The 23,151-nt window shown below is 33.2% G+C and overlaps 2 protein-coding genes across 3 annotated transcripts; one reads left to right on the forward strand and one right to left on the reverse strand.

Moving 5' to 3' along the window:
* Positions 1-1,126: 1,126 nt before the first annotated feature.
* On the reverse strand, positions 1,127-6,514 carry LOC110617311 (pentatricopeptide repeat-containing protein At1g74850, chloroplastic). Its single transcript, XM_021760028.2, has 4 exons — positions 4,441-6,514; positions 3,100-3,414; positions 2,904-3,011; positions 1,127-1,818 (listed from the first exon to the last, which is right to left on the reverse strand). Exons 1-4 carry the CDS (start codon positions 6,288-6,290, stop codon positions 1,494-1,496), a joined length of 2,598 nt encoding a protein of 865 aa, XP_021615720.1. The 5' UTR covers positions 6,291-6,514; the 3' UTR covers positions 1,127-1,493.
* A 6,494-nt stretch (positions 6,515-13,008) lies between these two features.
* LOC110617629 lies at positions 13,009-22,905 on the forward strand. 2 transcript variants are annotated; one of them, XM_021760551.2, is made up of 5 exons: positions 13,009-13,156; positions 13,356-13,532; positions 15,086-16,540; positions 22,288-22,328; positions 22,575-22,905. In XM_021760551.2, exons 1-4 carry the CDS (start codon positions 13,142-13,144, stop codon positions 22,312-22,314), a joined length of 1,674 nt encoding a protein of 557 aa, XP_021616243.1. In that variant the 5' UTR covers positions 13,009-13,141; the 3' UTR covers positions 22,315-22,328; positions 22,575-22,905. The 2 variants fall into 2 exon arrangements, with proteins under 2 accessions (XP_021616243.1, XP_021616242.1); XM_021760550.2 differs by lacking the exon at positions 22,288-22,328.
* The last annotated feature ends 246 nt before the right edge of the window (positions 22,906-23,151 follow it).

Genomic DNA, 23,151 nt, shown 5'->3' on the forward strand with positions numbered 1-23,151 from the left:
TAGTGATTGAGGTACAATAGAAATGGATAAAAATCAAGAACAATTACGGTGATAGCTTTCACATCACATGAGTAGAAAATATTTATAAAAAGAAATGGAGATGATTCCTCATTCCTCAAACAACAATCATCAAAATAATTTAATGGAGCTCTTAACCTTAATCATTAAAATAAATAAATAGTAGTGATTGAGGTACAATAGAAATGGATAAAAATCAAGAACAATTACGGTGATAGCTTTCACATCACATGAGTAGAAAATATTTATAAAAAGAAATGGAGATGATTCCTCATTCCTCAAACAACACTTCACCTTTCAAGATTGCTTTTTCTTCTTTCTCATCATGTTTTGTGAATAATGAGGATGAAACCTGAAAGGCTGTAAAGTGTGGCCAAAGCAACCTATGCTCATTTTATATATATACACACACAGAGCACATATTTTTCAAAGATTCTTCCGTATTGAACCCTTTATTTTTTCATTATAGCCTTTCAATAATTGTATCCGTTTGAGTAGGGCTAGAGCTCCACGATTATTCTATAGCTCGTACTGATAGGCACTCATACCTCTTTAAGTCTTGAATTGAGAAATACTTCTGTATGTAACTCCACTATGCGCATTTACTTTTCTTTTTTTTTTTCTTCTGTAGCAGGAATCCATTCCATCCACTATACTAATTCTATTTCTGTGATTGCCAAAATGGTTATTAATATATACCATCAAACTGGAGTTAAAAATGACTACTGAAGAGACTTGTCTTTTCGGAAATTGAGAACTCACCATCAATAAACAAGCGAGTCCTTCTTCCACCTTAGAAAGATTCTTTCATCACGTACCACTCTGAACCTGTACCTGACCAGACAAACAGCCATTTGACAGGACATCAATTTCTTGGAAGTGTTATAGCAGCATAGCTGTTGGATCAGAACTAAATTTACAGTATAATTTTATTTGGTGTCAACAAGAACATAATCCCGTTTAGAATGATTCATCAAAGAAGACTGCCTTTTCTGCTAGCAACCTGAAGAAAACTTCCTGTTAAGTTTGAATCAGTACCTGATTTCCATCAATTAGTTTTTACGCTGGTAAGGTGAATGGATTTTTCAAGTTTTTGCAAAACCTGAACTCTTTTTAACTTTTTTTCCCCAAATAATAGAATAACCAAAATCCATTTACATGTAAAGAATAATAAACTACTGCTAAAAATCCTTTTCATCAGCTGACCTCTTCTCACCGTTAAATCTAGACTTGCCTAGTGTATTTAAATCAAAGTGGTAAGCAACAGAGACTGCCTCGCGAACACTGATTCATTCTGCAATTTGGTGAACTACGGAGCTGATATCCACCTTTAGAAACGACCTTATCTTCCACCAGTGGAAACATCAGAAGATACAACAGTAGAAGATCATTTCTTGGTGTGCATCTTTTTAATTGAAATTGGGAGAAAGATTTTCCGAGCATGAAATGCGGATGGTTAATTTAGTATATAAAATTTAAACTCTGCTCGTCACAAGCTCCGTTCTTGTTTCAGAATTGGGATTCTCATGTTGACTATTGACATTGCTTGTTGATGTTCTTGTGCTAGGGAGAGAAAGAGGGGAGTTACTTAAAGCAATAAATTCATCTTTTCTGTTTTCATCTGAAGTTGAATCTGTGCCAGAAAGAATGCGCTTGAGATGGGACCGCTGGCAGGTAATGCGACCCTTATTCCATACAGGGAAAGAAAATAACGATGACACATTATCCTGAAGAAAGGAGTAAACTGCCTTCACAAGGGGAAATTCTTGTGAAACAGAGCTTTTCTCCATCCGCCCCCGTCTGCTCAGAAGGAAAGGAAATGTTGCCATTACTTAGAGAATAGAGGTTTAAACAATATAATTGACAATGCACAAAACACAAAATGAAAATCAAACCCAAATGACATAACACAGGTCAATCTCCCAACAACTTTTCCCTCTCTCACGCAGTTACAGTGTGCAGCTTGTACCTAAAGAATATCCTCTTCTAACAGTATTTTTAATACTCGTAACACCACCACTAATACCTCCAACATGCACAACAGCATTTTGACTAAATTGATCAATTCACATCACGTTAGCCATAAACAAATTCACTAGGGACTCAATCTCAAATTATTCTCGAGTCAGCCATTTTGTATCCACAGAGATACAAACTAATTATTACCAACCGAGTTCATTTATTAACCTTCTCCAATTTCCATAACACAAACATAGAGCAACGGATATTGATTCAAGTGGCTTCATAGCCCAACAGCCAAACATGCCGAAGCACATGAATGTGTATTAAGAGAGTTCTGTCATGAGAGACTAGGTCCCTAAATGCACCATTAAGGAGAATGATTTTATCAAAGTTCAAGGTGCTATAAGAAGAAGAGAAGGGTGATAAGAATCATAGGTTGACATTATTTGTTACTTACAGCATCAAACAAAATAGTTTAAACTAATAGGTAGACGTTTCTCTATGCCATATAAAACCATATTGAACCAAATGAACACAGCTACCCCACAGGGTCACTTGAGTTGGACACTCCGAGACAAAATTGACATACTTGAGAAAGAACAGCAACACACATTATAGTGTGGCTTTCTCTACTACCACTTAAAGGCACCCAACTCATAAGCTTAAAATAGCAGATGAAAGGCTATAACACCATGCAGGGCCATCCCACACTTTACAATTGACCAACATGGGAGCTGAAGAACTCAAGATACTCTATGATGATCCATATAAAGCTAAAAGGTAAGAAAAGTCACATAGCTGATAGTAATTTGGAATGAGAGCTTTAATGAGCTGACTTCAAATTGATGTCTTGCTATGCTAGTCAAGTCTTCCCATCTCTTAAAGAATTAGAAAATGAAATGTACTGAGGAGAATCGACTTACACTGCAACAACTGATGCTAGCTGAGGAAGATCTACCCCTGCCAAGAACATCTTGTACATATCATTGAGCCAAACAGATATTGCTGTGCATGCACCACCTTCCCACATCCTAAAAAAGTCATCCATAACATTACAAAGTTTGCGCAGAAAAATGTAAGGAAGAAGATAATTTGGAAAAGAGATCAATCTTATAATACCTGTGCACATCCACAGCCCATACAAGTTTGCTTTTACGAAAGAGTTCAGGGAAAAGACCTCGCCTGGTTGCTTCACTGAGCACTCTTGCAGCCCGTTTTTTCTGACCCAACCACCAAAGTGCTTCCAAAAGAGTGTTATAAAACCTCATCCCCAGACCACATCCTTCAGAGTTGAGTTTGTCAAAGACATACTCGACCATTTGCCAATTAGAGTCATCATCATAATCTCCTTTGATCATCTGCCCAATCACTTGATGAATGTTTGATACCCTATTTGTTGCCATCTCATCAAGCACCTCATAGGCATCACTCCATCTGTTAGGAGGTTACTGTGTTAGAATTAATTTTTTCATGAACTAATACCCACAGCTCACTGAAGTTTTTATTTTGGCATGCCACAACATCTGCATCAACGTTTCACTTATGAACAGCTACAAAATTGCACTTGCACAGGGGCTATGGATTATGCATATAAAACAAAAAGGAAAGATGCAAGAACCACCAAGGTTTTTTTTCCCCTTCCAATCCTCATGATCTAGCGACAAAATGCAGATACAGAAACATGTATCTCGCTCTGTTTGACATGAAAAAGGGATATAGCACCAATCTAAACTAATCCTGTGTATCTCTGATCTTCTTTTCTTCAAAGAAATTTCAAGGCCAGTAAGACAAATCTTTTATTTTATCACAGCAAATTTTTTCAGATTATTTTCTTCCTTCATGAAGTAACTGTACATGAATGGACATTTACACATCAATAGAGCTCATAACATTTGAAATCTGAACTAGGACAACTGATTTTCCAGCAGTCCCAAAGAGTGCACAGTTTGTTCAAGATATCTTTCCAAGCTTTGAATTAATAATAGCCTCGAAAGAAAATGTCAAGACAGCTTATGAAATGCAACTTTAGGGATTGAAGAAATGAAATATGAAGAGAATGATGGCACTGATTGGATAGGCATGGAAAATATAAAACAGAACAGATACTGGGATCACAGTTAAGATCACAGAAACCATCTCATGCATTTTCACCTCCATCATAAAGTTTTGGAATGCAAACTGGAAGCATAAATTATTCTAGACATCATTAAGCATATTCCTTGCACAATGTGTAAATATTAAAAAATATAGACTTAACTATAGTTTCCCTCATAAGGTGCCACTTTTACAGTCTAGCAACCTAGCTAAGATAGACTCTAACAACTTATGTTTTCTCTCAGTTTTGGTATATCCCTAATGCTAAGTTCACAGGTGACAATCAATATAAGACTAACATAGCCAGAACTTTAAACAAATTTCAATAAGAATAAAACAACTGCTAGAAGGATGAGTAACCCATACCTATTATTCTTAGCATAAACAGCCAGCATCATGCAGTAGCACATAACACTGGGCAATATTCCAGAAGCTCTAATTTCCCGGAATTGCTCCTCACTCTCATCAACAAGACCTGCAGTGCAGTAAACACTCAAACCGGCCTCAAGGGTCCGCTCATCAGGTTGAAATCTTGCTTTTTCCATATCAACATAAGCCTTGATAGCTTCTTCAAACTGGCCTCCTTGTCTATAACCTTCAATCGCACCATTGAAAGAATCCCTATCCTGTGCAAACCCAGATTCACCCATTTTCCACAACATAGCCTCAGATTCCTTGTAAAGTCCGCCACTTGCAAACATATAAATTAACGAATTATAAGTCTCAACAGTCGGCTTGCTTCCCATTTCATTCATTGTATTAAACATAACAAGAGCCTCGTCATACAATGCAGCCTGTCCATACGCTTCAATAACACCGGTGTATACCTTGGAGCTTGGCACTATTCCTTTCCCATCCATATGAAGTAAAATCTTCTTAGCATCTTCGTGTAGCCCTCCCTTACCACAAGCATATATCAACCCCTCATAAGTCCCCATATTTGGCTCCACATTCTCCTCCACCATATCATGAAACAATGTCACTACCTCCTTAAAATACCCGCCCTCACCAAACACCTCTATAAGTATATTATATGTTGCCACATCAGGTTCTGTGTTACTAACTTTCATCTCCAAGAAAAGCTCCCTAACATCATCGTATCTCCCATGTCTCCCATACAAATTTAACAGCATAGTATAGGTTACAGCATTTGGAACACAACCAGCCTCTTGCATCTGCCTAAACACCCCCATAGCATCCTTAATGTTCCCTTTGCTTGCATATGCCTCTAGCAACACATTATATGATGAAATTTCAGGTAAATTGCCACTGGATTCCATTTCCTTAAATAATTCACTAACCTTCTCTAACTTATTCAATTTGCCAAATGTTTCAACAAGATTACGATAAGTTGTTATATCAGGCACCATTCCTCCTTCATTCATTGTTCGAAAAACCATCTCAGCCTCATCCCCTAAACCCCTATTAGCACAAGCACTAAGCAAAGTATTATAAGTAACAATATCAGGCTGTACGCCTTCATGCCTCATTTCAGCAAATAAACTTAACAGACCCTCCCAATCTAACCCACCTCTAGCGCAAGAATTTATCACCGTATTATAAGTAAGTATACTGGGGGGAACCTTTTCTTTTTTCATTCTCTCTAGAAGCTCAAGTGAGACCTCGTACTGGCCGTGACGCCCGTAAGAGTTTATCAAAGCCGTGTAGGAGAAGACACTACGCGGTACGCCGTGTGTCGGCATTTCTTCGAAAATCTCGGCGCATTTTTCAAGGAGGCCTTCTCGGCCTAATAGACTAATCATGATTGTGTATATGTGCTCGTTGGGCTTGCACCAGATCTGGCGCTGCATATACTTGAAAAGGCGAAGCGATCTCTGCCAGTCCCCACGCTGGGCGAATTCCTTGAAGACCAAAGCAAAGTCGTTTAGGGAGAGCTTGTTCTTAAAGACTTCAAGGCAACGCGCGATGCTGCCACGCGGAGGGAGGCTGCTGAGCTTGTTGATTAGGGTTTCAACGTCGTAGCTGTACTTGCCTTTCTCAACGACGACTGACGGATTGCCGAGGACAAGTTCTTTAGTTTTGGCCCGAGCTTTTCCAGCGCCAGAATAGGTTCTCCGCTCGCCAGATACTGAAATGAGCCGTCGGTGGACCGGGAAACTAGAGAAAGAGAAGCAAGGAGGTTTAGACTTGGGTTTAACGAGTTCTGTGGAGATGGGCGAAGGATTCAGAATCCATAGATGGGACAAGATGGCCATTTTGGTAATTTGGATAGCATGAGACCGTCAGAGCCAATTGTGGATTGCTGGGGAGCTTGCTAAGGTAGGAAAGCAATTTTCTGAGGAAAACTAAGATTCTATAATAGAAATTTGAGCAGAATTTTCTCGGGAAATTGAGCTTATGAGCTCGGAGGAGGAGAGAAGTAAGAGCTTTCAAGTTTGAACTAGCTTGAAGAAAGACACGTAGAGCTTTTTGTGGATAAACAGGTAAGGGAGCCGGTTAGGCGGGTTAAGCATCGTCATGGACTTGACCCGAATGTTTAACAGATTATGAATGTAAGCGAGAACCTCTTTGGCGGTAAACAGAATTTAGAACTTCCGTTATAAAAAAAAAGCCCCATTTGTGCACCTGAAATATTACCTATTTAGAATTAATATAGTTATAAAAAAAATAATTATATTGACTTTTTATTAATTACCATATTTAAAATAAAAAATAATTAAAAATTAATATTTTTTATAAAAAAATATATAATAATTTAATTAAATTCTTTTATTACATATATACAATATTTGAAAAAAAATACATATATACAATATGTTGTACTGGAGTTTTAATTTTATCTCAATTACTGTAATAATTTTTTTTAAAAAATCCACTTTTAGTTTTTTTTATTATTTACAATCTAAAAGCAAGAATAATAATTTTATGCCATATACGATTTTCTAGTTTTATTTTTATGATAAATTATATTCCACTAAAAAGATTTATACTTGTTAAATTATTTTTCACCTATTAAAATTGAAACATCTTATATACTCAATCTTTGTAGAATATGAGTTGGAAAAATATTAGAAAAATGTAGAATTTATAATAGTTGATTTTATTGAAAATATTAGAAAAAGATAATGCCCATGAATATAGACTTATATAATTTAAAAAAAAAGCATAAAAATAAATAATTAATGAATTTTAACTCATGCAGTGAGTCTTATATTTACTGATATTGAAGTTAATGGAATTTGTTATTATAAGTATATAAACTCATGATTATTGCTATAATTAGCTTAAACATTTATTAATAAAAAACTTGAAAAATATATCATAAAATTAGCGATTCAAAAGCGAGAGAAAAAGTCAATATATATTTGTACACCAAATCAAACGGTCTACTTTCTAAATTTAAATATAATTTACAACACAATATATTGCAGGTTTTGAGAAGTTTTTAAGGTAAACTTAGAGTTAACTTACCTGTATTTTAAATCCATGAGAATTTAGATTGAGACAAATTTTTACCACAAATCTAAAACAGTGGCATGTTAAAAACCATATATCTTTCAGAAAATTTAGTTCTTACTTTTTTTTCAAAGGAGAAGGAGAAAAGTTTAATATAGAAAAAAATTTACATATATAATATCTGAAACTCAATTGGAGATTTGCAATTCACAGTTGTTGGTGATTTTAAATCTCTGCTTGAGATCACTTTGCCATTTATTTCTTGGATTATATAAATAATACTCATGGCAAAATCCTCATCAAGTGTAGAGATGAAAAATAAATTAGTTGCATATTTCATAGTGTGCGTTTTAGTTTTGCAGATGGCTCAATTGCAAGTAAATGCTGATGCTGACTGTTTCTTGGCCTGTTTAACCAGATGTCGAAAAGGGAGCCTTCCTCATCTATGTGATTTTACATGCTCAAATGAATGCCATATCTTTGTACACGACGGTACGTTCATATACATTGATTTTTAAGTTTTATTTAATTTAATTTAATAATTATTTATTGATATAAAAAAATTATATAATTTTAATAACAACGGCATATTATTAATATAAAAAAATATATATTTAACATTAAAATTACAAATTTTATATTAATGTTAAATAAATTTTGATTCTGGTTATTGATGTGCTTTTGATTTATTACAGAGAAACAAGAGGATATGACACAAATTGATGTTGACAATGATCTCAAATTCGACATGCAACCTTAATTTTTGGGTTGATTATAATTTCTAAGATAAGGAGCATAAAATAAGAAAGCAATTTCAATTTTTATAATCATTTACTTGTCAATTGCTCAATTGTGATTTCTTTCATTCTGATGTAAGAATTGATTAATTCTAAATTTGTATTTTGTATTCCAGGAAAAAAAAAAAAGCTACTATATTGAATTCATAATTAACAAATAAATTACATTAGATAAAATACATTAAGTAATTTCTGGTTAGTGAGCTATTTGAGCACTATACACAGGCATGGAGGGAAGGGGATAGTTGTTATAAATATTTTATTTGTAAATATTTTTACTATTTTATTAATAATTTTTTTTAAAAATAAGAAAATTTCATTAATTCAAAAAGAACAGATAAATTAATTCAAAGAGAATAGAGAAACAATATGAGTAGGAGGGACATCAACCCAAACTTCTTGACCCGATTCAGAATGAGCCGATATTGTTAGAATATGAGCGACATCATTTGCAGATCTATGAACAAAAACACACATTGTTTCCTCATAACTACATAGAAATAGTTTACAATCTTAAACCAAGAGGCCACAAAATGATAAATCATTCAACAAAACATAATATTTAAATAATTAGGTAACGTAAAATATTAAAATTTTTTATTTGTTATAGATTTAATAAGTTTTCTAATATTGATTTTTTAATTATACTTAATTTATGAGCAATGAGTATAATTAATTTTTAAAATTAATTTTATCTATGACATTAATCTTAAAAATTTATTACGAGACTATTTTTTTTTTTGGAAATGGAACGAGACTATTTATTTAGATAGTTAAATTAACTATATATTTATTTTTTATATTTTAATTATAAATAAAATTTGAAGTAAAAATTAATTTCAAAAATTAATAAATATAGGAAAATTGCAAAAAAATAAATTAAAAAACATAGAAATATTAAAAAATATAATATATTTTTAAGTAAGTTTTTATAATTTAATTTGTGAGATAAAATATTTTATAGTTTTATATAATTAATAAAATGAGACTTTTTCCTTTAACACTATTAATAAATATTGATATGATATTTAAAATTTAAGTGAAAATAATTTTTAATTTTATTTTTAATTTTTAAAATTTAATAAAATATATATTTTAGTTTCTATATTTTTTAATTCATTTATAAAATTTTTATTAATAAAATAATTACTTTAGTTATAATTTAATCTTATACTTTTATAAATTAATTTCTAAATATTATAAAAGACTAATTTTCTGTTTATTTATTAAAATTTACCTTATATTAAAAAAAGTAATAAAATAAAAATTAAATTAATAATTTTAACACAATATGCATCCACATCTAAGTCTAAATAATCATTTATTGCCTAATTTTTTCATGCTCAATTATTTTTTTATTTAATTATAAAAAATAATATCTTTTTTATTTAATTTAATTTTATTATTTTTTACATATAAAATATTAAAATTTAATAAACACTGAGATTATATAAATATATAGATTCAGTATTGTGATTATAATATTTAGCGATTAGGTTAAAAATATGTTGGAATTAATTTTAATTATAAAATATAAATTTTAAATTAGGAGGCATTTTATTCAGCAAACAAAATTTTAAAAATTAAATTTAAAAATATAGGAACTGTTCTAAAAGTTTAATAAGTATTAAGAATTAAATTATAATTTATTAATAATATTTCATAATAATAGAATGAAAAGTTTCTATTTGATCATAAATAATCTGTAAAAGCACGAATGAGGTAGTTAGTATCTTGTTGACTATCACTTTAATATTTTTTTTTCTTAATCAATTTTATAATTTTTTTTTATTTTTTAATTATGAATATTTTTTATTTGAGTTTCGAAAAGTAGTTATATATAAATATCAATTATTTTATTTTTTTCTTTTGTAGATTTAATATTTGATTAATCATTTATTTTTAGTTTGACATGAATTATTTTTAAAATAATAATAATTTAAATAAATTCTTATAAAATTATATAAAAATTCAATTTTTTTAAAAATAAGAAAATTTTAAATTAAAAAGTATTAAATTCTTTTATTTAAAATAAAAAATTTTAAAAAATTAAATTAAATTTTTATAAAATTTTTAATTCTAAACGAAGATTTAAAGAATTTTACTGACAACATCAGTTAAAAAGAAAATATTATCAACACATTTTTTCAGGAATGCCAAATAAAATTTAAGAATCAATTCTCATGTCAAAACAAAATATTAACAAATGAACAATTGACAAGTAAATTACTACAAAAATCGCTATACTCAACCGTACGTCTAATAGTATAGCGATATTGCACTGGCTTGAGCATGTAAAATCGTATAGGAAAGAAAGACTTTCTTTTCGGCATTTGGTTAAATAGGCAGAGTAACGATCAGCAGCAGCATGCATTTACTTGCAATTGAGCCATCTTAAACAAAACTAAAACGCACACCATCAAATATGCAACTGATTTGTTTTTCATCTCTCCGCTTGAGTCTCGAAGAAATAAATGGCAAAGTGATCTCAAGCAGAGATTTACAATTAGCAACAGCTGTGAATTGCAAATCTCCAATTGAGTTTCAGACTATATAGGCAAGTCTTTTCTGCATTAAGCTCTTCTCCAATTGAGTTTCAGACTATATAGGCAAGTCTTTTCTGCATTAAGCTCTTCTCTTTCTCCTTTTAACAAATAGTTGGCACGCAATCTGCGGGAAAACAGATGATCTTTAATATGCAACTATTTTAAATTTGTAATATATTTTGTTCCGGATTACATCTAAGTTTTGAAAAAAGAATGCTTTGCATGGTGTGCAATTACTTGACAATTTATTTTTTACTTTTTCTCTCGCCATTTTAGATTTTTTATCCTGAATTCTATGATAATTTAGCTTGGATTTTTTTTTAATTAATGCTTTGCATGATGAGCTGCTATGTTTTACTCTGTCAAAACTCTTATAATTGTTGTGAGATTATAACAGATTTCTTGAGATATATATCAGTTACAAATATTTTAGCAGTTGCATATACTAATTTTTCTAATAGCTCCTTTTTGCATCTAGGCTTCATTTTCACAAATTAAAGATACAATCATTTTCCTTATTCTCTCTTCATTTTCTCTTATCTATTGAGTTACATTAATTATTTTATTATTTTATTCTTAAATTTCTTAAAAAAATTATTTAATATTGTAGAATTATCAAATAAATTTTAAAAACAGTATGCATCGGTCAACTCCAACTTTATTTTTTATACATTAATTATTTGATAAAATGCAGAATAAAGAGTTATAATATTTGAATTTAAAAGTTATAATATTTATACTTACAGATTTAATTTGACAGTAATTATATCTGACTAAATTTGAAAAATCTCAATTCTACTCTCTCAATTTCCAAAACTATAATATATAAGGTCACAACATGTTTAAAACAAAAAACTCTTAAATGGGAGTAAAAAATAATCCATACAGTCTTAATTAAAGATAATTTTAATCATAATCGTGAGTTTAGCTTAACAGTAACTATATTAAAATTGAAATTGGAATTTTCTGAATTAAACTCTCTCAATTTCCTACTAAAAAAACTTAATATATTCTGATGGAAGGTCCGGAAAAACAACAGATATGTAGTATCCATTACGCATTAGTTTTGCCATCCTATATGCAAAACTATGATAGATTATTCATTTGTTTGGTTATTTTCAAGGCAAAAGGCTATAGTAGCCAAATGAAAACAAGCTTCCATTATCAATGATGGGTAAAATTTATATTTAAGTGTCAAATTATTTATTATTACAATATTTATGTATAAAAATTAAAAAAATATATTTAATAAGTTTAAATTCAATATAATTATATTTAATTAATATTAAATTTTTAGTAAAAATATAGTTCTAATTTATTAAATTTAAACTCATTAGATTTTTCTTTTATTTTTTGTTTTTAAGAATATGGAGGTTAAAAGTAAAATGCTATTAAAAACAACTAGACCACATCATATAAAGGAGAAATAAGACTATATTGTTTTCTCAATCAAGAGTCCTAATTTGATTAAAAATTTTGTGAGATGGAAAATTATGATGCATTAAAACTAGACTTACATAATTTTTTTTTATTATTTAGATAATAATTTTAATTTTTATTAGAGCTAATTTTATCTGATTATAAGTTATCTTTTTAATTTCCTCCTATATATTATAGATTATTGATTGTTTAACGCTTGATTGTACATCGCGTCGTTTTGTATTGTTCATCTGCTTTCCGTCGAGGCAAATGACGGAATGGCCCTTGAAATTTGTCTGCAATTATAAATTAATCCCTATAATTTGAAAGTCCATCAATTTAGCCATCCATGATCCAACTTTAATCATATCAACAGATTAATCCTTTCGTTTAAAGAGTCACACTTCCCTGCTTCACTGCTAACTGCCCCACCGTAGGCCCGCTATCAACACCGCAAAAACCACTGCACCCCCGCGCTTCCCAATTGCACACTTCCCCATCAAATCTCCACCAGACCACGACACGCGTTCAGCCACGTTTTGAAAAACAGGCGTACCCGGGACTACCCATCCACGTCATCACCGAGTAAAACTCTGTGGGCCCCGCCTTCCTGGCGCGCGCCCCCGTGAGGAAACGAGATCAATGCAATCAAAAAGCGGCACCGGAGCTACGGTTTTGTTGTTTGAGATGGTGGCAACATCGTAATTAAAAAAACTCCAGGGGCAATTGAGTAATAGCAAGATGTAGACAGGTCTTTCTGTTCCTAACAGACAGCAGCTTGCGAAATAACAACATAAAAAAAAAAGAAAGCCTCCCTCCGTTTTTCCCCCTTTAACAACTTTGTTCTTAACCAGAACTAACTAACACTTCTCTTCATTCTCGGTTCCCATGGCCGACTCCGAGGTAAAATTACCTCATTGCCCTCCCCATCTATCTCGCCCCCCAACTGTAACATCCTCCTCCCCACTTCCAACTGCTTTTTGCTTGAATTTGGAAGGGATCTCAATGGTTCCATGTTGAAATGGGGGTTGATACCGATTTTCTTTTTGCGTTTTCTTTTACTTATTTTTTACCGTTTCGTTTTTGTTTTGTTTTTGGGCAGAAATTGACGGCTTTGAAGAAGGCCTACGCCGATATAATACTGAATACGGCGAAAGAGGCGGCGGCGAGGATAATGGTGTCCGAGAGGAAAGCGCAGCGGTATCAGCGAGAGCTGTTTGCCGCAAAAGACGAGTCGCTTCGTATGCTTCTTAGGCTCAAACAGATGCTGGATTCTAAGGTAAAACCTTTTTCTTTTTCCCATTTTACCTTGTTGGTGGTGGTGGAGGGGGTGGTTTTAGTCTGGGTGATTGCTGGTGATTATGGTCTTGTGTGAATTACTGTTTGGTGGTTTGGGTTTGGACACTGATTTATTTTATTTAGTACTCTGTAATTACGATATCCGTGTGGATTGTTTGAGCACCTCTTGTGTTGATCACTCATTGTAATGTGAGAATCCTTCATATATTTATTGTCATTTCCTTTTCTCATATGGTTTCTTTGGTGTTAATGATTGATGTCTGGTGTACTCCTTCATATTACTCGTATTGGAATTGAAGGATTTTTTATTGATGAATCAAACAAACTAATACAATTAAGAACTAGGGTTGTAGTTGTGCTAAAATAAATGATTTGTGAACTCCACAATCTTTGTTATTGTTAATGGAGATATGCTTGTAAAGTTTCAGTGGTTTTGTTCTTTGAATTATTTATGATTGTTCCTTAATTTTCAATCACCGCATTGATACTTGTTGCTGTTAATTCAGATAAATGGTCTTGTGCCAGAATATTGTGTGTTGCGGCACTAAAAATGCTAGCCATTTTTTGAAGTACCAAGAGTTCTTATACTATGCAATGCCTATCTATGATTTTTATGATCTGTACTGATTTCCATGCTGTTGAATTTCAAAAGCATGGATTGTATTTTTCTTTTTCCTGAATGAGTCAAGATCATTGGACTTGATGTTTATGTAAGTAACTAAAGTTGTGATTTTCAAAATCAGTGCAAATGCGCAATGCTGGAAAATATGTGAAATCATTAAAATTTCTTCTTAATTATGTTTCTGAACTTTAATCTTATTGTTTATTTGATGGCATTTCACGAATGAAAGTTGGTTTTCTTTTCATTGCAAATGCTTAGTGGAGTTCATTTTTAGCTGTGTTCCAATTTTCCCTCAAGTGTTGTTCTTATTATTCACTCAAGTGCTAAAGAGTTGGGCAGGGTTAGGATTGAGATCCTAGCTTCCAGTCTCAACCTTGAAATTTCTTTTGTTTTGATTGGGTTCTATGTACTTGAACTCCTCCAACCAACTATGTTTATGATTTGATAGCTCTGGAAGAAATCATTATTGAAACGCAGGATCTTTTCTTGAGTCTTGATATCATATTGAGGTAGACATTCAGAATCAAACATAGAGAACAGCTAATATATGTAATTTAGAATTCACAGTGCTCAAAAAGCTTTAACCCTTTCAGATAGTTTGCAGTTTAATTTGTTGGCTTAGTTTTTAAATGTTGCTATTTTCACCTAAATATTAGTTATCTCACTAAAAATTGCTGGTGAACTTTGTTTAGCATCAGCTTAAAGTAGCTGGCATGAAGATTGGGATCAACTCTTATAGAGTTGGTTAAATATACCAAGTTTAGTTAGTTAAGTAAAGTAGGTCTTCTTTGATTTTTTCAACTTCAACCTGCTATGCTCACTCTACCTCAATCTACTTATTCTTTTGTTTATTTTATTTTTTGTGCAACTAGTTTAAAAAACTCCCTTATTAACCAGTTCTTTGTTTCTAGGTTAGTGAAGCAGAAATGACATCCTTGAGTCAACAGAGAAGGATTGAAGAGCTAGAGGCACAACTTGGGGAAGCTGAGGATATAGTAAAAGACCTTAGAGCAGAGTTGAGAGAACTACAGGATGAATTGGAAAAGGTGACAAACAGCCAGATGCAGCCTTTGGGTGAACAAAATTTAATGGGTGAAAACGGTACTCGGATAACTGCATTTGAGGATAATAGGCTTAGTACTTCTGGCTCGGCCATATCTGCTATACCTGCCTTACAATGTGATCCAGTCACAAGTATTGAGATGAAGAATTCAACTTTGAATGGGACATGTGATGAGAATAAGTGCTACAGTGAAAATGATTGTCATAAAGACAAGTGCTTTGTTTGCAATCCTGACTTTGCCTCTATAGTGATGAGAAGCAAAGTGCCTGAGCTGTACAGAAATGGATGCACACAGAGGATTCGAGCTTTTGAAAGGCACCTTTTAGGTGGGAATCTGCCACTCTCTGGGCAAGCTGATGATGTGAAGAATCAGATATTTATCAAGGCAGATGAAGAAGATAAGGATATGTGTAAACAACTCACAGCCAAGGTTGACAATATTTGTGATTTAGAAAAAGGTCCAGATGTAGCCAAGGATATTGAAGCGGGTAATAGGATTAGGAGAAGACGAAGAAAAAGAAATCTGTCTCGTTTTGGGCAAGCTGAAAATGTAAGGAATCAGATATTTATCAGGGAAGAAGATAATCATACATATAAAAACCTCACTGCCATGGCTAACATTGGTTGTGATGTAGAGAAAAGTCAAGATGTAGCCAAGGATGATGGAGGTGGTATTCCTAGAAGATTAAGAATAAAAAGATATAGGAAACGTAGAGATTATAAGATTTATCCTCATCAGGCTGTAGATGACATTGTTCAAACTAAGGAAGATTCTAAGCCAATCGATAATTTATCTCAGAAGGATCCTATGCCCCTTGTGGCCCCAAAATCACCTTCAAGTACAAATGAAATGCTCACACAGTCAGAATCTGTAGAAACCAAAAGTGAATCAGAGTTTGACAGGACTTGTTCATTCCAGACAACAAACAGCAATAAGTTGTCAACAGACGAACTGGAGTTGGCTGGACAAGATATTGGATCTGCAGAGAATTTAGAGTTTCCACCTAGCAAAACAGATTTTGATGTTCCCGGTGTATTGCTGTCAAACCCAATTCCAAAAGAGCCTGATGTGACTGAAGCTGTTCCTACACAATCATCGAATAATAAGTTTCTCAAATACACCTTCCAAAGGAAAAGGAAAAGGGAATTACCAAGCAGCCCAGATGGTGATTCCTCTCCCAACATTAGCAGTTTGAAGAAAAAGATGGGGGAGAAAACAAGTGGTTCTACAGAGTCACTCAAGTCAGGCATGATAGCTGAATCATCTAGAGATAATAGGAGGATGGCTCAGGTCGCTCGTCAGGTTGGTAATGTTTAAGTTTTCCTGTCCGAGTGTGTACAATTTCTATTGTTTCTTGCCTTTGCTTCTTTATTTACCATTTGCTTATTTTATAATTTTGTATGGACATTGTATCTAAAAGTAATGCAGTTTTAGCTTCAATTCAATAGATATCACTGCATCTTAGGGTTCAAGTGGAAACAATAACATAAAGCCCTGGTTTGAATGGGATAAGTATGCTTGTGCTGCAGCCCAGGATGATCTGTTATGTAGTTGCTTGCTTAGTCAATTAGTAGTGTCATATGTGTGTTCAACAGTTAACTAGTCATGGAAGACTTTTATACAGTCTCCACTATCCCCATAGCATGCTCCCCCCCCCCCCCCCTCTCTTTCCCTTTCTTCACTCAGAAGCAAGCTGGTAGTTGGGAGATTTCAGAGATCTTAGAAGATCTACAATTTTCTGAGAACAGGAGGCTTACACTATCAAATATCATAGAATCTCCACAATGTAGAATTTCTAATGTTTTATTCTTTAAATTTAGGTAGGTAAAAGCTATGCTTACAGGCATCATCATGGGTCCTTGCACTTCTGAAGGACTTTTACAAATACAGAATTAGTGAGAACTTGATTTAATTAGAGCACTACAATGCTTTTGCAACATACAACTGGAAATAGTTGGTTGCATATGATGTAAACCATATGAAACAAAAAATATCACAATAATGTAGATTGGATCTTTCCCATTAAATATTTATTCATATTGCTATAAATTAACTGTTGTTTTATAGAGTGCTGCTGATATTGTTAAGATTGATCTCTTTGTTTAAGACTCCTGCCATGACAAACATCAGGACATGTAAGCCCATCGTCTTTATGGGTTTGCACATGTTCCACCAACCTCCACACCTAGTACTGTCAAAATATTCTCCAAAAACCGTTTGCTTTAATATTTCAGTTGTAAAATATCCTTATGTCTTTATTGACAGAAGATTCTGTGGCGAGTATTTCTTTTATTCTTAGTCTTTTGTCACCCAATTATAATTAGAGTAATATGGCCGATAATTGTGGGTGTAATGGTAGATGCCTGGGACCATGACATTGCTCTAATAATATGTACCTTGTTAATCATTGTTTCTGCAATATTAAGGCTGAAATTTTAAGGTTTTTGTTGAAGTCTAAAGTGGGCAGAAGTTATGTTGAGAAGTTCAAATTTATAAGGGTATAGGTTTTTTGGGGTTTTTGAAGGGTGAAGGCGGAAGGGTTGGGTTTAGCACGGGAAGCAAGGTTTTAAGGCTGTGTTGCAGAAATGCAGTAGGCAAAATAAACAACTGAATTGTTTAGGCTTCTTAGATAAACATCTTTACAGATCATACCAAGAGCATTGTATCACACAACTCAAGAAGCAAAAATGCAGGACTCCTTATTGATAAAAAACTGAGCAAAAGCATTATAAACATGGGTATTTTTAGACTCAAAAGGTTTCCTTATCCTTTCAAGTTTGGACTCCAACCAGTAAACCTTAACCTGTAAGTAATTTAATAAGTAATCTGAAAAAGTGTTCTTAACCTTTCTTAAAAAAAAAAAAGGTATTCTTAACCAACAGGGACTCTAAATACTCCTATGTAAATCTACAGCTTCCATGGCATTCTGGAAAGTCAAAATCCTGCAAATTTCCAATGCATGGAACATTAAAACAAGACTATTCAAATTAGTTTGGCACGCCATTTGTACATACACTACCCTTACTCCATCATTTCTCCCCAGCTCAGAAAGGCTCACTCAACCTTGTCGAGTTAAAAGCAATCTTATGAAAAAGCAACCCAACTCACAGAGTGATGATTCAACTTCTTTTGAGAATTGATGCATTTGATAGCCTCATGGTCAGATACAAGATAATTTGCTGAGAAATCAAGTCGTAGCTCCAATGTCAAAGTGGTTGAATTACTACGTTGATTTCCTTGTTATAGTTGAGTATTTCTACCCAGCCTAATTTATTTTTTCACTAAAATAGGCTATACATGGTATTTGTGACTTAGAAGTCCACTAATACCTACATGGGATTCCTCAAAAACTACTTCATATACCTTAGAAAAATCTAGTAATTGTAAAGTATAAGCTTAAGTCATTCTTTTCTTAATTTCTTCAAAAGCTTTAGAAGTTGTTTTGGTCTAAATAAAATAACCCTTCTTTATGCAATTGGTGATAGGCACAACTATAGTGCTGAAATTTTTAATAGAACACTTGTGAAAACATTGAAGTTCGAACTGCATGCAAGATAATTGGAGTTGAGCAATTCTCAAGTAACTTTCACTTTCTCCAAATCAACTTCCACACCCTGAAAACCCAAAAACACTACACTTGAACTCATAAAAGAACATTTCTCAAATTAACAGAGCTTCTCTTGGTGGAGATCTGTTGTAAACAGGAGATATGTTCTTCTATGGTTTTACAATATATGAGAATATATCAAAGTACACAACAAGAGAATGACCAAAAAGGGTTGAAAAACATGATTCATAAACTGTGTAAAGGTGCCAACTGCTAAGAGCATTAGAAAGTCCAAATGGCATAACCAACCATTCATAAAGATGATCTTTGCTCTTGAAAGCAGTCTCAATCCCTTCATCTCTGGGTCTAATTTGTATCTGGTGGTATCCACTCTGCATATCTATATTTGAAAAGATAGTAGAACCAGCCATTCCATCTAACATATCATCAAGATGAGGAATAGGAAACCTGCACTAACTATCTTTCTTTGGTGTAATCAAACTGGGACAACATATGGACTTCATTTTCAGATATAATGCCTTTGGAAGTAGCTCATTTACTTGTCCCCTAAGCTCTGCATGCTCATTAAGATTCATGCGATAAGTTGGCAGTGATGTGCAATTGCGACCCCATTGTGAGATCAATTGCATGTTGTACAGTGCATAAAGGAGAGAGCTTAGGCAATTAATGGGGCAACATCAGAATAAGCTGGAAGATTTGGCAATTGATACTCTGGTATGAGATCAATTACATGTTATATGGTGTGTAAGGGAGGGAGCTAATTAGGCAATTCATCTGGAGAAATGTCGGAATTAGCTGGCAGATTTTGGCAATTGAGACCCTGGTATGAGATCAATTGCATCTTGTATGGTGTGTAAAGTAGGGAGCTCATTAGGCAATTCATATGGAGCAACATTTGAAAAATTACACAACAATTCTACTACTTGAGAAGGTGTTCTGGAGGCCAGTACAATCAACTGCCCTTCTTTTGCAATTATGAAAGTTTAACCTTTGATTTGCTACTTTCAGCTTGAAATTGCTTCTTTATCAAAATATGAAGACCTTTTCTCTAGTTTTCATCCACATTTTCAGCTTTAAGTGGCCTTCTGCTATTATGTTTTCTTATATCAAGCAAAATCACGGACTTTAAGACAAAAGTCTCCTTATCAATAAAAAATGCATGTGTTTTCTTTTTCATTATGCATCATAGCTTGATCTCATTGTGTGTCAGTTACTTGCATAGAAACAATATCACATAGTATAGATTATAGAATCACTATATGCTCAACATTTAAAACTAACTAGCATATGGTTAGTTATCAGAATAGTGGAGTTGCTGAACCAAGCCACCTTATATGGATGCAAATGTGGTTTGGATGGAAGTTTAAGGTGTTCAACTGTGGATATAAATACCACATTCATACAACTTCCTCCAGCAATGACTAAGTTTCTTTATTTGATCCCCACAAGGAACCAAATTCTATAATATTGAAGTATGGCACTAATGTTGTTCTTCTATTTAGTGGCTGCTAGATGTGTCTTGCAACAGAGAGAAGGTTATTATCAACACCTTCATCTATGAGATTGTCTTCAGCATAATGTCCACAGTCACTTGAATTTCCCTCAAAATTGTCTTACAAGGAGATTTCATCCCACTTGCTTACTCATAACGTTCAATTTTTCTTTTGGACAATGATATTTTGTATGTTCAACTTCTCTGCACTTGCATACAACACCCTTACCCTTGGAATCAGAACTACTGGATAAATTTAAGGTTTTGCATTGTTGAATGGCTAAATTGCCACGAAGCATCTGATTTGGAGCTACGAGTTGCATTAGAACATCTTTCTGAAGCTATCAACCTGGAGAGGACCCCAGATTTTTTTAGTAATTAGTTGCTTAAAACATTCCTCCACATCAAGGGCCACTTGAAGTGCATATTTTACACTATACACAGGTTGCCTAAACATTTCTTTCCTAATATCAGCTCTTATACCAGCCTTGAATCTAGCTAATACCTTTGCAACATCTTCCACAACTTACATTATAGAAATTCCAATCATCACACTGATGCATTTATTCAGCCACAAACATGCTTCCCTGTTTCAAAGTATAAACCCTTCTTCATGTATTCTTTCCTAGTAATTATATTGTATATACTTTTCTTGTAGTTTAGCTTTTATCTCTTGCCATGTATTTGACGGTGGTTGCTTCAATCTTCCATGTATTGCTCAACAGTCAAATGGTACCACTGTATTTTAGCTAACTCAACAAGCTTCATCTTGACAGACCTCATTATAGGATCTTCTCCCTTGCTATGCCAATCAAAATAAGATTCAATAGAATGGACCAATCACAAAACAACATTGGCTCAACCCACCTTCAAAATTTGAAACTTCCACTTTCACTTTCTTGGTGATATCTCCGTTTCTGTGTTGCCGTCCACTAGGCACACAGCTTGAAGATTTTGTTCCTCTTGAGTACTTTTTTTTAGGGACAGTTTGACTATATTGGATGCTGCAATTGTTTCTTCGCTTATAGTAATATAGGGCATCATCCTAAGCGACTCATCCACCCTGCTTCCATTGTGGTCAGTCTTAAGCTTTTTTCTTCATGTTCTTCACGAAAGGAATTGTATTCCTGTTGAAAAGAATCAAACTTTGAATTTAATTCAGCATTTGTCACTATAGCTGAAAAGAAAAGGCATAAACTCGAAGGACCTTGGCACTCTGATATGATGAAATGCACGTCAGGAAATGGTCCAAATTTTTTATTATCCAAAAAAAAAGATGCAGGACAGCCTAAGAGTTTAAGGCTGAAATTTGATGTTCTATTGGAGTCTAAAGCGGGCAGGAATTCAGTGCGCCCATGTGACTGTCGACCTGCTTCAAATGTTTTGCTGATCATGCTGAACACTACTAATGTGACACCACAATTCTGATGAAACTTGATTGTTTTTTGGGAGTAAGCTTTCTTCACATGACACAAGTTATTGGAGAGAAATAGAGGGTAGGGTTAGATTTTATGATTTTCGGGACCAAGTTGTGTCGTTGTCTCAAAGCATGCATGTGTGACTAGAGGGATCTTTTGTAATGAGATCAAAGACCATGCCACAAATATAGCAGTTAGCAGTTCTGTTGAAAAATCAAAAGGGAGTTCTGATAACATGTTCTTTTTAAAATAAAAAATAGATGTTTAAAATTAAAATTAGATATACAAAAGAAATATCTCAAACCAAATAGAAAGAATTCAGAAAAACAAAGCAATATGATTTTATATAAAAATACCAAATGTCCAGCAACAAAATAAAAAATCAAAAGCTGGAACTTCGACTTTAACAAACACATGACAAAAGATGAAAAGAAAATAAATCTCAAACTTTAATAAAGAAAAACAGAGTAATACAAAGAAAATTTTTCTTCATCATCTTTTCAGAATGCTTTTACAAAAAATTACACTCTCTTTCTTACTCTTTTACATCACAATATCTTCCTTTTTATAGGCAAAGGAGAAGCCTTACAAAGCTTAACAATCCATACTTAGGTATGATCGCATTACTTGCCTTACTCAAAAATTTGTTTTGTCTAAATTTTCATCGAATACATCCTCAAAAATTTGTTTTGTCTAAATTCTCATCGAACACCTCCAATCAAAGAAACTTGTAGCAAAATAGCTCAGTTGCCAACAAGTTTTATTATGTTATAAGTACCATCATAGTTAGCATATGGTGCTTGCAGCCTCATGGTAATGTTTTTGTAGTTAATTTCTTGTATATTTTCTCTTGTGCAGCTTATATCTTTGTCTGAACAGAAATGGGTATAGAGGTGCATTCAAGCCATGCTTATGTTAGACTTGGACTATGAATCCAAACCTTGTCATCTGCAATGTAGTTCCAAAGATGGCGTTTCATCAGGAACTCCGATGAAAATGGCGGCTACATTTTCTAGAAAGAGCAATGAATTCTCTAGCTTTATTAATATTTGGTCACTGTTGTAGTTCTATAATCTTTATATATTGAAGTTTCCAAGACTTGTTTAACCATTGGGATCTTTTTTCTTAAATAAACAAGTGAAATTTTTTACTGATTATGAAAGGATACCAATTATAAATTTATGATGCATCATTCTTTGGTAGGTGGTCTTAAATAAGACATCAAAGTATTTACGTTGAGCAGGTTGTTGTTATAAAGTACATGTAATAGGTATGATGAGATGCTCAAGTTACTGGGCAGTAACTTGAACTTGATCACTTCACTCCATTTGAAGCATTGATTACTTGGGAAGCCCTTACTAGGTTTGAACTTTGAAGGTGATGCAATGATTCATCCCTGTCCATTGTAAGAAGGTTGAGCTTTTCTTTGTTCTTC

The sequence above is a fragment of the Manihot esculenta genome, chromosome 6, assembly GCF_001659605.2.
Source record: "Manihot esculenta cultivar AM560-2 chromosome 6, M.esculenta_v8, whole genome shotgun sequence".
Lineage (NCBI taxonomy): Eukaryota > Viridiplantae > Streptophyta > Magnoliopsida > Malpighiales > Euphorbiaceae > Manihot > Manihot esculenta.